Below are 14,192 nucleotides of genomic sequence, written 5' to 3' on the forward strand. Positions count from 1 at the left end.
ATCAAAATAAATAGGAATCGTTAGCTCCTTAGCTCCATAAGCAACTGCTCTCTCAGCATAGTACGTAATAAATTTATAACGTGAAGTTTTCACTTTTCAGATATATATTTTTAACAAAAGCATAGACCTCTACTGAGAGATGTCGACTTGACAAGAGACTTCATTCAAGAAAGCAAGCTAGCGAGCTCGATCGCTATCATGGTGGCCTCTCGAAAAAGACATCTCATTGCTGCAGAACTCTTTGCACTCTATCATGTAACACATACGTACATACATAGAGACGAGCTGTGGAACATAGGCATAGGCATGGTCTACCATGAGCATCTCTATTACCCGATTAGTCTTCAAGTATATACATAATATAGCCAGCAGTTGGCTGCCTTCTAACCGGGCAATAGGCTGCAACATCTCTATTTCCTAAGAAAAGCATGGCGGTAGTAGACTGCAATGTCCTCCAAGTACTCCCAGAACCATTGCAGTGCGCCATCAAAGATCGTATTAAACTAAGCAACCACATACGTCTGTCTGTATCTTCTTTTAAAGATTAAATAAACAGGCCAGGGGAAAGAGCCTTGTTTCGCGTGGTAGCTTGTTCATTACTCATTAGGGTTTCCATATTTGCATGGCCTAGCTTTACGTTGATAGAATCTTAAACGTACGATCTCTGTGATGCCAGGAGAGACAGAGAGAGAGGTTGAAACGACTCGACGAGACGTGCTGCTCAGATGCAATGGAACAAGTGATAAACGGTAGATTCCAATGCAATGGGACAGACGAAGCCGGTGATGGAAAACGAGCATTTAATTATATCGTTTTGGAGCAATGCGAATGTATTTGCCATATAATAAATAATTATAATCCTGGCACTCCTAGTAATTCTACTGCATTCAAGCCTGATGAACCGTCGCCGACATACGTAGAAAAGTCTCCTATCCATCGCCGACTCCAAGCCCATTTCATCCTCTTTTTTCCAACGCACTGGGCCATCGAACCCATTATCTTATCCAACGCACTGGCCCGATGGGCCGAAGAGATATTATAATACGATGGGGATTTAATAGTTAATTTAGATGCGTTGACATCGTAGGAGAAGGCCCGAGTCCTTCTCAAAGTTGGTTAATTACGGAATTATTGAGTCGTTGGAGATTAATGCTCATCTTAATTTTGTTTTAGCTGAAGGATTAATTTGGAGCCTGTGGGTCAGTTCCACTTTATGATAAAACATCTCATCAAATTTGACATTATCCTCCATCTCTTTTGAGTTGGATTCCACTACGCCTCCTCCTCCTGTCTACTTCAAGCTTTCAATCATATTCTATCCACTTTCGAGTCAAATTGATGGAGGTGTCCAGAAATTGAAGAAATATTGAGCACAATCTTCTAATACATACTAAGTCCATCTCATAAAATATATATTTTATCCTCTCAGTGAATGACTAACTAACGATGGAGATAAGTACGTCCGTTTCTTAAATAATTATAATGTTTATGTTAACGGAGTGGTTGGAAACTTACACATGGGACCCTCGCATTTCCGTTATTCTTTTTCCTTACCCATGTGAGGAAGGAAATTGTGTTCAAGTATATGACGTTGGCGTCTTCGTCACCTTGCGGTGGGTGCGAATGGGGTGAGTTATTCAAAATGATCCCGAGAGGAATAACAAATATTAAATTCGACCATTTCGGATCTGAGCCAAGTGCGGGGGCGAGGGCGAAGGGCGTCGCCATCTCGATTGTGTCGGTGGACTGGATCGCAATTATCCGAATCCTTTAGGGGTAATTTGGGGAATTTAACCTCGCATCCATATATCCCATACTCTCCGGTTTTAAAACGCGGCATTGCTTTCTCCCCGTTCGTCTCCTTGTGTTATTTTATTCCCTCCTCGTCCCTCGAGTTGGAGATCTTGTTTCCAGTCTTTGGTTTCTTACTCCTACTAGCAGAAGAGTTGGAGATTGTAGATCTTATAATGGTGGCCAGGAAGAAGAGGCGGAAGTCCTCGGAGGAATGCGGTCATTGGAGGTCATGAAGGCGAAGGGAATGAACCGGCGGTACTCTTACCGCTCGGTTCTACTCGCCGTCCTCGTCGCCGGGATTCTCTTGCGTTTTCTCTTTATGGGAACCGCGCTCCTTGCCCTCGACGCAGGAGCTTCAGTCTGCCCTTCTGTTAGTGAGTCTCATCGAATCCCTTCTTTCTATTTTTCTTCTTCTTCTTCTTCTTCTTCTTCTATTTGAGTACTTGTTGATCCCAAATCAATTGGACTCAGGTTGCTTGAATTGGAGATTGGGAATCTGGCCTCGGTTGTTCACTGGAAGTGATTCATCACTGGTGAGATCCGAGTCTACAATATTTAATCATCAATTGTTTAATTTGATAGCTCATAAATTGGTAGTTTTATTTTTAGAGTTATAATTGTTTGTTATATATGAGTTGGCTAGAAGTTAACTATTTATGCAGCCACGTGGCCAAGCAAATATTTAACCCCATTATCAAGTTCATAGAAATGTTTCACATCTTTGAGAAAATATCCCCCCTACCTACCAATATATGCTTCAATTTTTAGGTAAATTATGAGGAACCCAAATATTATTCTAAACTATCCTTTTCAGATTTGTCGTTAACTATAGAAGTGACGAATTCCTTTTTTTTTAATCAACTTTTTCGTCCTCGAACAAATGCAGCATCGCAGAGTTCCTAAAAGTTAAGCTCTTTAGTCCCAGATCACGTGATCTGTCACTTCTGGCATCTTCTTGGTTCTTATTTGCATGGGTGTTTTCTATCACTAGTTACTGGGAAGGCTTTAAATTCTCTCCTATATTTGTGTTGCTGTTTTTTTTCCCTAGCAGGAGTTAATTGAGGAGTTGAGGAGAAGTTATTTGGATGGGAGTATTGGAGGGAGACATATCGATCCAACAGTTGTTGAAGCTGCGCCTGAATCGATGGACCATCTGATTGCTGAGATGGGCTCGTTATCCTCCTACGATCAGCTTGACATTGACAAATTCGTTCTCAAGACCAAGGCCATGGTTCGCCTTTTTCATATACATTGTGAAACAAATTTTAATGGCCGGATTGTATGCTCTTTGATAATTTCATGATATTGTCTGATAAAACGGCTACACGGGAATTAGTTCTATCTAGATGAGCACCAGAATCTTTAGCTTCATAGAGATAGATGGTAGTATTGTCAAACTCAAATTAACACTATCTTTTTTTACTCTTTTTGTTCCCTATATTCTCTTTTTCTCCCATGTCTAGAACAAGTGATCACAATGGAATTATGTCTCAATGGCTGTTCATTGTTGTTGATGGAGAACTTTTAGTTTTAGTCGATCCGAATGGTATATTAGTATATATATCTAGCTTGATACATTTGCTACTGATTGATCTCATTGACAACAAGCCTTCTACTATATTCTCATGTCTCTACTCTTTCTGATCAGCTGTTTTTTGACCCAACTGACAATGTTCTGCTAATGCATTTATTCCAACCAGCTTTTGAAGATGGATCAGAAGGTCCAATCAGCCAGGCTTCAGGCATTTTTCTACCAGCGTTTGGCTTCTGTAGGAATCCCTAAGAGCATGCACTGCCTCGGCCTGAGGTTGGCAGAGGAGTATGCTGTGAATGCAGCTGCTCGATCCTCCCTGCCACCAGCCGACTATGCTTCTCGTCTCACCAGTGTCTCATACCTCCATATTGTGCTCCTAACAGACAACATACTTGCAGCTTATGTTGCCATTGCTTCCACCCGAAGGAGTTCTGTTGATCCTGAGAAGTTAGTGTTCCACATTATAACAGATAAGAAGAGCTACGCTGCAATGCATGCCTGGTTTGCTCTCCATCCTGTCTCTCCTGCCATTGTGGAGGTTAAGGGCCTCCATCATTTTGACTTGCCTGCCAAGGTGAGTGCTTCAGTCATGAAAACAATAGATGAGATACATCAGAGCTCATCTGACTATCATCACTTAAGTGGAAATGATAGACATTATAGAAGACTCGAAGCCTTGAAACCGAGTACGTTTTCAATCTTGAACTATCTAAAGATCCATCTCCCAGAGGTAATGCCATCAGTTTTTGTTTGCCATATATATGTTTGAATTATTGGGATCATAGAGCTGATAGCTAACAAATTTACATTAACAGTTCTTTCCGAAGCTCAATCGAGTGATCTTCCTTGACGATGATGTTGTAGTGCGTCGGGACTTGACTCAGCTGTGGGTTGTAGATCTCAGCGGGAGTGTTATGGGTGCAGTTGGTGTTCAAGGGAAGGACAACACAGAAGGAAGCCTTTGCATTGAGAAGAAACTTGGTGAATACTTCAATTTCTCAAATCCTACTGCATCACTGCAGTCGCTGGGTTTACGTAGAGATCAATGTGCATGGTCGTGGGGCGTGAACTTATTCAACCTCCAAGCTTGGAGAAGGACAAATATTACTGAAACATATCAATACTGGCTCAGAAAAGCAAGTTCTTATTCTAAAAATGCTTTTGTGGTGTTAAAAATCACTCAATTTTTGTCCTTAATCAATGTTCTTGTCATGCAGAACCGCGAATCTGAATTGGCACTCTGGCATATGGGATCATTGCCCCCTGCTTTAATAGCTTTCAATGGCCAAGTGCACCCCATTGAGTCTTCATGGCATTTGTCTGGATTAGGATGGCAAGAACCCAATCTTGAGCTCTTAGAATCTGCTGCAGTATTACATTTCAGTGGGCCGGGTAAGCCATGGCTTGAGATTGGATATCCAGTACTACGTGAAATGTGGCAAGCCCACTTTAACAGGTCCGATGAGTTACTACGAAGCTGTGGATTGGTGGAATGAAGGCATAAGAGGATAACGGAAGAAAGTTTTCCCCTTGCCTCTCGGTCGCGCAATATTCTAGAACATAGCTATAAATACATATACAAACATATATATGTATAGATGGACTATGTATATATGTATGTATTTCTATCGGCACGTGTGTATGTTTTCTAGGTAGAGCTTCTAACTTGAGGAGAGGGAAGTTGGTATTGCCTTCAGCCTCTGCTCAGGCTAGCTCTGCATATTATTCTCCTCTTAGGAGTTATTTGACACAACATGTATGTCAATTGACCCTCATTGGATATATGAACAAGAGAATGCAGACTGCAACTTTCCCAGTGTTTTTTTTTTTTCTGGCCGGCATATATTCTTCTATTTCTTTTGTTTGGCCGTCTTCATATATTCCCAGTCTTTGATAGGAAGTAAATTCATGTACATGTCTGTTTTGTGACTCAAAATTCTTTGCCAGTAACTTGAATATAAATTTTAGTTTGTTTTTATTCATGAAGAACAAAATCTTGTTGACTTGCCCAATCAAGAAAACTATATTTTTGTGCTAGGATGCAAGGTTGACATTGCGCTGGTCAAACAAACACTTGATCGACTTTTCGTTGTTCAATTGTATTGTTTGTGTGCTGACTTAAATATCTAACCTACTTGCCCGAAGAGCTAATTACCTGACCTGACTGGTTGTTACGTTGCATCTTTAACACGACAAAAATTCTCATACAGATAGCATCTCTTTTTAGTTGAACAAGCTTTAATTCTCAAGTTTCGGTGCTTCTTTTACCAGCAACCTCACCCTATTAGCTAAGAGGGTGAGTATAACGACTACTGCAGTCATAAATTGCAACTAAGTTACGTATAACTTACCATATATTTATGTAGAGTAGTTCAAATTGAATAGTATAATGTTGAGTGTACGGTTGGGATTCCTATGCTTACAGTTTGCATTAAGAGAGGACCAAGTTTGCACCAACGACAAGATTAAATAATTTTTACGCGGTACTCTCCAATCTACCCTCCTTTGCTGTGTATTTAAATCCACCTGGCTTAATTATTTATTAACACACACACACACACACACACACACACACACAGAGAGTGGATAGAGATTAATCCGCATCAGACCCAAATTAATTAAGTTGATCAAGTCTTCCTGGACAACTTTCCTCGTTCGTTTGGTTATGCCTTCAATCCATCCCTCGCGTGTTCTAATTCACGTCTTTTGCTTCCTTCTCCATCATCCTCTTATTATAACATTTAATGGAAAGGAAAAAAGAAAAAGAAAAAAGATTTCAGCAAACTGATGCAATGTCATCTCTCGAGGAATCCAGTCATCCTTAGGATGGAGTTTCTGACGTGGCAAAGATCGCGCCCCTTGAGCGTCCTCCCCTTGCCTATGCACACGGAGAAGGCCATCTTCTTATGGCGATCATTAAACCTCCGAGAAATAAGAATGTGCGGTGGCACAATCTCTTCATTGCTTCCGCCGCCGCCGTCTTCTCTGTCTACATAAATGTCGTTGAAGTTCAAGCCCAACGTCCAGGAATGACTGACTCGATCCTTCGCAGGGACGACGACAGGGACCGCCGCCGCCGCCGCCTTCGATCGACCCAAAATCTGCACCTCGATATCCGTGCAGTCGTCGCTGCTGCCACCGCCACCGCCGGCATCGTCATCATCGTGGTGGTGGTGGTGGTCAGGCCACATGATGTCTGCCTCTTCGAACTCCTCCATGCTTGGTTGCTTTCTCTAAAAGACGAAGGAAGAGGTTTGGATGGAAATTTATAGAGCAAACTGAGAGAGAGAGAGAGAGAGAAAGAGAATTTTAAAGGGTTTGACGAGTCGTAGCAAGCACACTTGCGAGCGCAAGATGGCGTCATATCCATAGGAAGGATTTGGATTTTGGAGTACGGCATCCGCCGCTACAGAGCTTGCCACGTCGATCCAGCTATACCGGGGCTTGGATCCCTAAAGCGTGCGGATAAAAGGAAGTCATAACGAGGGAATCTTTTCCTGGATCTTCAAATCTAACCCCATAATCTAAGGCTAATTTTCTTTTTCTTCTAATATATATAAATTGGTCTATAGCCTTATAATCTATTTAAAACTAAATATTGTTTACCACTCTCCAATGATTAGCTGGTTTATAGTTTAGAGATAGGAAGAGTGTGACAAAAGAAATTAGTATAAGCCCAACTCCATCGCCGACATGAGACGATACCTAAGGTGACTGTTACATTTAAACATTGCCAATTTGCCAACCAAAGAGCTTTCGTGATGCAAAACTTCACATATATTAATAAATATGTTTGCTTGTAAAAGTCTCCTTAATTCCTATTCCTCAATCTACTTGGATGGATACAGAGGACAAAGAAAGCAAACATACCTAGTAACTCGGCATTAGAGATTGAGGATATTTAAATTCCTTCTTAAATCCTAATTAAGAGGCTTTTAACTTGGACTGCAGTATTTGGGCAAGAGAGCATTAAATGGCAGCCGCTTTTAACTCGGACTATTCCTGCTTAGCTTTTGCTTTCCTTATTAGCTAGTAATCACGCCAAGGTCTTAATCATCTCATAAAAGACGAGATAGAGTCGTAAAGATGCCATCCATCATGCTGCTGGTTAGAGATATATTAATTAGATTCCACTGTCTCGATCTAGTTATCAATTCCTTCCAGTTTGCTCATTATTTGGATCATTTCTGCTCACATTTTCTTGGCATCTCGTCGCATTCATGCACGTCCACTCTCCCCGATAACTCCACGCACCAAGAATAGGATCCTTCTTCTAGTGGGATTAATCATTTTACCAAATAATAATAATAATAATAATAATAATAATAATAATAATCCTTGCTTTCATCATATATATTTTTATTTAATCCCCAGCTTAATCTTAAGAATTAATCCAGCCGTTTCATAGCCGTGGTTGTAGGAAAGGAAGCAGATTAATTATTGGGTTGAAGCGCATTAAGTTAGGTTTAAGGTTTCTATAAAAGATTAACTACAAAGTACACGCGCGAGGAGAGGAGGATTAACTAATTAACAAGTCTTAAACTTAAGATTTCAATAATTAATGTTACAAAGTCAGCAGATAGAACCGTGTGGGTCATGCTCAAGTGGGACGAACTGTGCAGTGACGCGTGGCGTGGCGGTGTAGGTCAAGGGAGTTTGTCTTGTATAAGAAGTAGAATAAGTTAAAACTCAGGGGGTCGCATTAAAAAAATAATAATTATTTCAATAAGAGATGATTAGCATTAGCGCGTTGTTGCACCTAAGAAGTATAAAAATAGGACATTTTTATAATAATAATAATAATAATTACGAAAATTGCTCCGTAAATATCATTTCTCCGTTTACAAAATATCATTTATAATTTAATTTAATTACACATTAGAATTAAAAAAGCACAGTCCAGTCCACAGCTCCTAATGCGCGGTATAATCCCCGGCGGGATAGCTTTATGATCCCTCGAAGAACCCGGTCATCCGAAGCACCGAATCCCGCACGTGCCTCAAATCCCTCCCCTTGAGCGTCCTGCCGTGGCCCGAGCAAAGCGAGAAGGCCACCTCCTTCCCTATTCCCCTCCTGCGGGACACCAGAACGTGGGGCGGCACGAGCTCCAACACCTCCTCTTCCTCCTCCTCTTCGTCCCTTTCTCCTATCCGCCCGCGCGTTATCCGCGCGCTATTCTGGATAGCCAACGGCATAGTGGCCGGATAACTCGCTTTATCCTTGGTCGATCTCGACGACACGAAGGCGGCCATCGGACGGCCCTGATCGTCCGCCCAAATCACGTCCGACTCGTACAACTCCTCCTGCATCGCCCTCCTCCTTTCCCTTGGAATATTTTTTAGAGATCGAGAAAGAGAGTGGCATAGCAAGAGAGACCTTGGCGGCATGGGATTTTATAGAGGAGCGAGTGTTCATTAACTCTAAGCTATCGTACAAATTAACAAACGTTAGGCCTTCATGCACGTTGGCCCAACCTTGACCGGCCACGTGTCATCTGCCTTGCTTAACTAATTGGTCACGTAGTTTAAGTTAGGGCAAAATAGATAAGATACCAGTTTAGTTTTCCCATCGGGATTCGGAATTAGAACCGTGGGGGTTATGATCACCTTCGACAAACCCCAAGCCTACAGCTTTACTAATGTATTCCAGGCAACAAAAGTAAACGGAAAGAGATGGTTAGGATTAATTCCCTACTTGTTAGAACACCACCACCTAATATTAGTAAAGCTTTATCCATTAAGTTTAGAAGCAATAAGGAGAGCTTGATTAACTACCCACGTGCTATTTAATGCTCTACTTAAAGCTTAAGCTGATACTTTCGAAATCCAAGAGTTTCTTTGTATGGGCATTAAGTGAGTTACTTTGTGGTTTTGTATAAATGAAAGATTATGAGGTAGGTTATGAAAATGAAAGATTGCTAATCTCTTATCCCTTTTAAGATAAAGACCATGGGATAGACTGACTAATAACCAGTACGAATCATTAAAAAAATATCAAAGAGGGTGGGTATGTTACGTAAATTTTAATTGAATTTAATGAGAACTATAGAACTCGGGCTTTGACGAATTCGGTATATGAACGCTATCTTTTTCGGACACTTTGGGGAGATAGCAACGGCTTCTTTTGGACTTTAGAGAGCTGCGCCGAGGTGAGACGAAATCCCCTTAATTTATTAATTAATCACCATTACTTATGGATAATCATATGAGCCAGGGATGGTAAACTAGTTTCAATTACATCAGACTCCTTCGTTATTTTGAAGCTATAAATACTGGTAAAATTAGGATTAAAAGAGAAAAAAATCATGCAATAGAAACAACTATAGGGCTCCTCACATTATGAAGTCCATCACTCCACGTATAAGATCCAGCCAAAAACTCTCCACTCTTTTCCCCACCACCCCTCTTTCTCGCCTTAAATCTTATGGAAAAGCTCTGCTTTTCTCCCACCATTCTGAAGTGCAATCTTTTCGGAGAAATTTTTACCGAGACGCCGACGGGTTCAATAATGGCCACGTTGTAATGGGCCTCACCTCGGCCCACGTTGGTGACGGTCCGGCGGACGGTGGCGGATCCGTTGAGATTTGCGACGGCGACGGATGGATGGTTGAGATTGGACGGCGATGGTGGGCTCTTTGGGCAGGGGAAAGAAGGGTCCATTTGGACTCCAGTACTTGAGCAAGTATAGACTAAGTAGTCTTCATACGAAGCGTCGTATATAAGGCCCGGATCCGATGCGTGGGTGGGCCTAATGTGGCCCAATCCAAAGTCCATGGGCCCAGCCACGCTTCCATCTCCGTTCATTAATGGGCCTCCTTGGGCATTGTTCACAGTAGCTTAAAAGAAAAGAAGAGATAAATAAAAGCCATTAGAATTAAAAGAGAAGGATTAATGGGTATTGATAGTATATTGTATACCAGTGGTCATGATAGCGGATCTAATAGCAGCGGAGCTCCAATTAGGGTGCATGGATTTGAGAAGAGCAGCAGCGGCGGACACGTGGGGGCACGACATTGATGTGCCTGAGACGATATTATACTTAACGCTTCTATTATCCCCATCGAGCTTTGTGGGCGACGAGGATTCGCTCCAAGCTGCTAATATGTTCAAACCTGGTGCCGTGATGTCTGGCTGCGAGGTATTGGAATTTGACCGTACTTAGTAGTAATGAGGAGAGATTAGAAGTGGGGTAAGATGTGTACCTTGAGAATATTGGGGTCCAGGGAGTTGGGACCTCGAGATGAGAACTGGGTCATCACAGGAGAAGGCTTAACGCCCACAACAGTGTTAGCCCCACTAATCGCAGCTTTCGGGCTTAATCGACTCGAGTTGATGTAATTAAGAATGGTAATGGCGTCATTAGAGGAGACGCCGGCTCCCGGAAGCACGTGCGCATCCACGGGGATCTCGTTGCCGTTGGGCGGAGGATTCCCTAAAAGGATGGCTGCACCGCCGGCTCTCTTCACCTCAAACCCTTTGCCAACTCTTAGCCCGCTCCCTCTCATGCACATTACTATCTTGCCCCTCACCTTCTCCTCGGACAGAGAGTTCGGTAGGCATTGTCTATAATACGAGTATACATACGGTATGGTAAATTTAATTTGCATATAACACCCTATGTTTTAAGTGAATTCCAAGTAGTTTGTACGCACCCTGACACGTTGCTTGGAGTCCCGGGAACAACTGCATCGCCAGCGTAGACCAGAGGGTAGAACACGTTATTCTTCAACTTATATGGTGTTACAGTTTGGCCCTGATCATTATTATTATTGCATTCATGAGAAACAAATTATATATATATATTATAATATGCATCGAGGTGGTCTTGAATGTTAAATTACCATGATCATCTTGCCATCGCCTAGTTTTATGGGAGCGTCGAAAGAACGATCGATGCTGCTCGCCGCCACCGTGATGATCCATGGCGCGAGGTTCGACGCCGTCGCCGGCCCGGGGCCGGAATTTCCAGCGCTGCATGCGACCACTATCCCGCGCTTAGCCGCGTGCAGCGCGCCGACGGCGATTCCGTCGTCGAAGAACTTCGGCTGCGCGCCGGTTGTCCCGATTGATATGCTCAGCACATCGACGCCGTCGCCGATGGCGTCGTCGATCGCCGCGAGCATGTCGGCCTCGAAACACGTGTTCTCGATGTTGGGGTTTGGGCCTGGGATCGGCCAGCAGACCTTGTAGATCGCCAGCCGGGCGAGGGGGACGCCGCCTGAGGCAGTGCCGGAGGCGAAGCCTCCGAGGGCGGAGACGCCGTGGACGAGGCGGCCGGCGACGGTGGAGGCGGTATGGGTGCCGTGGCCGTCGTGGTCGCGAGGAGAACGGTAGGCGTAGGTGGTGTTGAGAGAAGCGTAGTAGGCCTCATACGACTTGAGGTAATACCGAGCTCCGATTAGCTTCCTGTTTGTTGACCACCACAAATTAAGTTGTTTTTAGTTAACCTGAATCACTAATTAAGCAAGCAAGAGTATAGTTGAATCACAGATACGTACATATACATATATACTCAAGACAAATAAATTTTTTTATCTTTTTTATTAATCTTTGTTACTTGACATGCACATGGCTTAAATTTAAACTAATCGATTTATTATGTTGGTTAAAGTTCGACAAATTCTAACTGTTTTTTACCCACGGATGGTTTATGGTCCAACCTTTGTCCAGCTACACTTATGTGGCTTAGCTTTTCACCAGTCAATTCAGTTAAAATAGAAAACCAACATAAATAAAATTAGAAGGCCAAGGCTAGACCACCCAATTGGGAATGGTGCTCTCTCTTCTCCCGTGCTGTAAGTTGTCTTCTTCACTTAAGCTCGCTCTCCAGCCTCTCCAACCCCCTACATAAACCACCAAGCCAAGTCATAAGCTTCCTTTGTCTCCATATTAGGTTGTGGGTCTCATCTCTCACCAACTCCCCAGTAGATACCCAACTATTTCAAGCATCAAATAATTGAGATATATCCAGCAAAGCCAACATAGGTAGAATTGGGACTTGGACAAAACTTATCCCAGCGAAGATAGCAGACACACAGCAGCGTATTAAGATATTTAGTCCTTGTCTTCTTTTTCACTATGGGTCACGGGTAGTTTGTTTGTTTGTTTGTTTCACTTGTATGGGCTCGTAAAACGACAGGGGAATGATGTCGTTGTGTCGCAAGGTTGAGCATTATTAAGATCACCCATGATTGTAATTAAGATTGCAAACCAATTGGTATAAGTTTATCTTCTTCCTTTTAATGATCCCAACTTCCATGGCCTCAACTTTTAAGGGACTTTTTGGACACTATTTTAGTTGATTGAAGAAATTAAGAGAGAAAGTGATGATGTTACTGACTTGTTGCAGCACGAAGCGTTGAATGCATCGCCTTCTTCACAGATTCCTTTCCATCCTTTTGGAATGGGCCCCATTCCTTCATCACTGAAGCTTTTTGATTCCGGCCATATACCTATCAAATTAAACTCAAAAGTTATTATGATCAAAGAATCATGCTTATATATTATTTACAGAAACAAACCAAGATGAGATCACTACACATGGAAGTTTTTGTTATTGTATGCTAACCAGAATCCAACATGCCAACGATGACATCTTTCCCATACTTGGCCCTTGATGGTAACCAATCACTTTCTGTACCTTTCAATCCTTCCTCAAACCCCATGAACTCCCAAGACCTAGTTGTGTGTGGTGACCACTTCCCTTCACTTGGAAAGGTAGACACCACTTCCTTCATCCCTGTTATAATTTCACATAGCAAATTAAGCAAATGTGAAGAAAATCTTTGTTGGATTTAATGCTTCTTTCTTTCTCTCTCTCTCTCTATATATATACCCGATAGCTTTGCGACTTCCTCTTTAGATAGCAATGCGGCGAAGCCATTGATGCTGTTCTTGTAGCTGTACAGGAGAGACTCCTGTGCGTCCTCTTCACTAGAAATCATAAAACCAATGGAAGCCCATTAAAATACTAACGGATTATAAAAAGATAAAAGAGAGATATCACCATTAATTCTGGCACCTTTTCTTAACGGAGAGCAATAAGGAGTGGTGGTCTTCTCGGATTTCTTGAGTGGTTTTAGTTCCACTATGTTCTCCTAAGTACACTATATAAACCTATCACCGAAAATTAACAACCCGTAATTTACTTAAAACTAGTAGAGAAACCAAATTATACACAAAAAAGAAAAGGTAAAATAGAAATTCTAGTCATCAAACCTGGCGTTGCTTATAAGAGGAAGCATTAATGGAGATAAGAGAGAGGAAGAGGAGGAAGTGGTGAAGGAGAAGAAGAGATGAGAAGGTTGGATGTCTTCCCATCTTTCTCCCAAGGAGCTCTCTTGCCGTCCTCGATGTGGTGCCCGGTGCCCCTCATACATATATATATATATATATATATATAGAATATTATAATCATATGATTTACAAAAGTTACTATGTATATTACTACTATCCAAATATGACTTACTAAGTTACTATGAATGCAGCCAATTCCTTATCAGTGCTTGGATGACATTAATTTTAAAAATTAAAGTGGAAATGATCTTTCTAAAGCTCAAGAACCAATTCGTGCAAGTTAAGCTTGTCTTTTTCGCAAGATCGAACAACTAGAAAGCAACAAGGTAAAAGACTAAACCCGGGTTTCGCACGGCGCACGCCAAGACAACAACGTCCCGCTTCTGGACCGCCACTTAGGTGTTAGGACCTATCGCTCGGCTAAGCATTTCCACAAACAGTAGGTCGACATAGAAGGATTACAAAAGCTGAGTCCACCCTTCGGTCGTTACACGTTCGGGTTCGGATTCTGGATACATCCGATCCGAATCTGTACGTTTCTTCGTGTGCTTATATGTGGATGGAGTGAT

General features: G+C 42.2%; 4 protein-coding genes across 5 annotated transcripts; 1 reads left to right on the forward strand and 3 right to left on the reverse strand.

Moving 5' to 3' along the window:
- The first annotated feature begins 1,826 nt into the window (after nt 1-1,826).
- Nucleotides 1,827-5,144, forward strand: LOC140770863 (probable galacturonosyltransferase 15). 2 transcript variants are annotated; one of them, XM_073112176.1, is made up of 6 exons: nt 1,827-2,168; nt 2,266-2,327; nt 2,843-3,025; nt 3,495-4,058; nt 4,144-4,464; nt 4,546-5,144. In XM_073112176.1, exons 1-6 carry the CDS (start codon nt 2,006-2,008, stop codon nt 4,822-4,824), a joined length of 1,572 nt encoding a protein of 523 aa, XP_072968277.1. In that variant the 5' UTR covers nt 1,827-2,005; the 3' UTR covers nt 4,825-5,144. The 2 variants fall into 2 exon arrangements, with proteins under 2 accessions (XP_072968277.1, XP_072968278.1); XM_073112177.1 differs by having other exon boundaries at nt 1,828-2,168; nt 2,846-3,025.
- A 979-nt stretch (nt 5,145-6,123) lies between these two features.
- On the reverse strand, nt 6,124-6,546 carry LOC140769761 (protein S40-1-like). Its single transcript, XM_073110623.1, has one exon. It carries the CDS (start codon nt 6,544-6,546, stop codon nt 6,124-6,126), a length of 423 nt encoding a protein of 140 aa, XP_072966724.1.
- Nucleotides 6,547-8,274: 1,728 nt separating this feature from the next.
- On the reverse strand, nt 8,275-8,637 carry LOC140769762 (protein S40-1-like). Its single transcript, XM_073110625.1, has one exon. It carries the CDS (start codon nt 8,635-8,637, stop codon nt 8,275-8,277), a length of 363 nt encoding a protein of 120 aa, XP_072966726.1.
- A 942-nt stretch (nt 8,638-9,579) lies between these two features.
- LOC140771286 (subtilisin-like protease SBT5.6) lies at nt 9,580-13,700 on the reverse strand. The gene is made up of 10 exons (XM_073112768.1): nt 13,546-13,700; nt 13,349-13,443; nt 13,163-13,260; nt 12,896-13,066; nt 12,668-12,779; nt 11,169-11,733; nt 10,980-11,080; nt 10,530-10,890; nt 10,245-10,458; nt 9,580-10,163 (listed from the first exon to the last, which is right to left on the reverse strand). The coding sequence occupies exons 1-10, from the start codon at nt 13,645-13,647 to the stop codon at nt 9,631-9,633; spliced, it is 2,352 nt and encodes a 783-aa protein (XP_072968869.1). The 5' UTR covers nt 13,648-13,700; the 3' UTR covers nt 9,580-9,630.
- Nucleotides 13,701-14,192: the final 492 nt, after the last annotated feature.

The sequence above is a fragment of the Typha angustifolia genome, chromosome 11 (assembly GCF_048772165.1).
Source record: "Typha angustifolia cultivar Huaian chromosome 11, ASM4877216v1, whole genome shotgun sequence".
NCBI lineage: Eukaryota > Viridiplantae > Streptophyta > Magnoliopsida > Poales > Typhaceae > Typha > Typha angustifolia.

Excerpts from the sequence above, each read along its gene's own strand:
- LOC140770863 (XM_073112176.1), top strand. The coding sequence starts at position 2,006 with ATGCGGTCATTGGAGGTCATGAAGGCGAAGGGAATGAACCGGCGGTAC. Across the intron at positions 2,169-2,265 it reads TTCAGTCTGCCCTTCTGTTA|GTTGCTTGAATTGGAGATTG; the intron begins GTGAGTCTCATC and ends AATTGGACTCAG. Across the intron at positions 4,465-4,545 it reads ATCAATACTGGCTCAGAAAA|AACCGCGAATCTGAATTGGC; the intron begins GCAAGTTCTTAT and ends CTTGTCATGCAG.
- LOC140769761 (XM_073110623.1), bottom strand. The coding sequence starts at position 6,546 with ATGGAGGAGTTCGAAGAGGCAGACATCATGTGGCCTGACCACCACCAC.
- LOC140769762 (XM_073110625.1), bottom strand. The coding sequence starts at position 8,637 with ATGCAGGAGGAGTTGTACGAGTCGGACGTGATTTGGGCGGACGATCAG.
- LOC140771286 (XM_073112768.1), bottom strand. The coding sequence starts at position 13,647 with ATGGGAAGACATCCAACCTTCTCATCTCTTCTTCTCCTTCACCACTTC. Across the intron at positions 11,734-12,667 it reads AACGCTTCGTGCTGCAACAA|GAAGCTAATCGGAGCTCGGT; the intron begins GTCAGTAACATC and ends GTCAACAAACAG. Across the intron at positions 10,891-10,979 it reads ACTCCAAGCAACGTGTCAGG|ACAATGCCTACCGAACTCTC; the intron begins GTGCGTACAAAC and ends CTCGTATTATAG.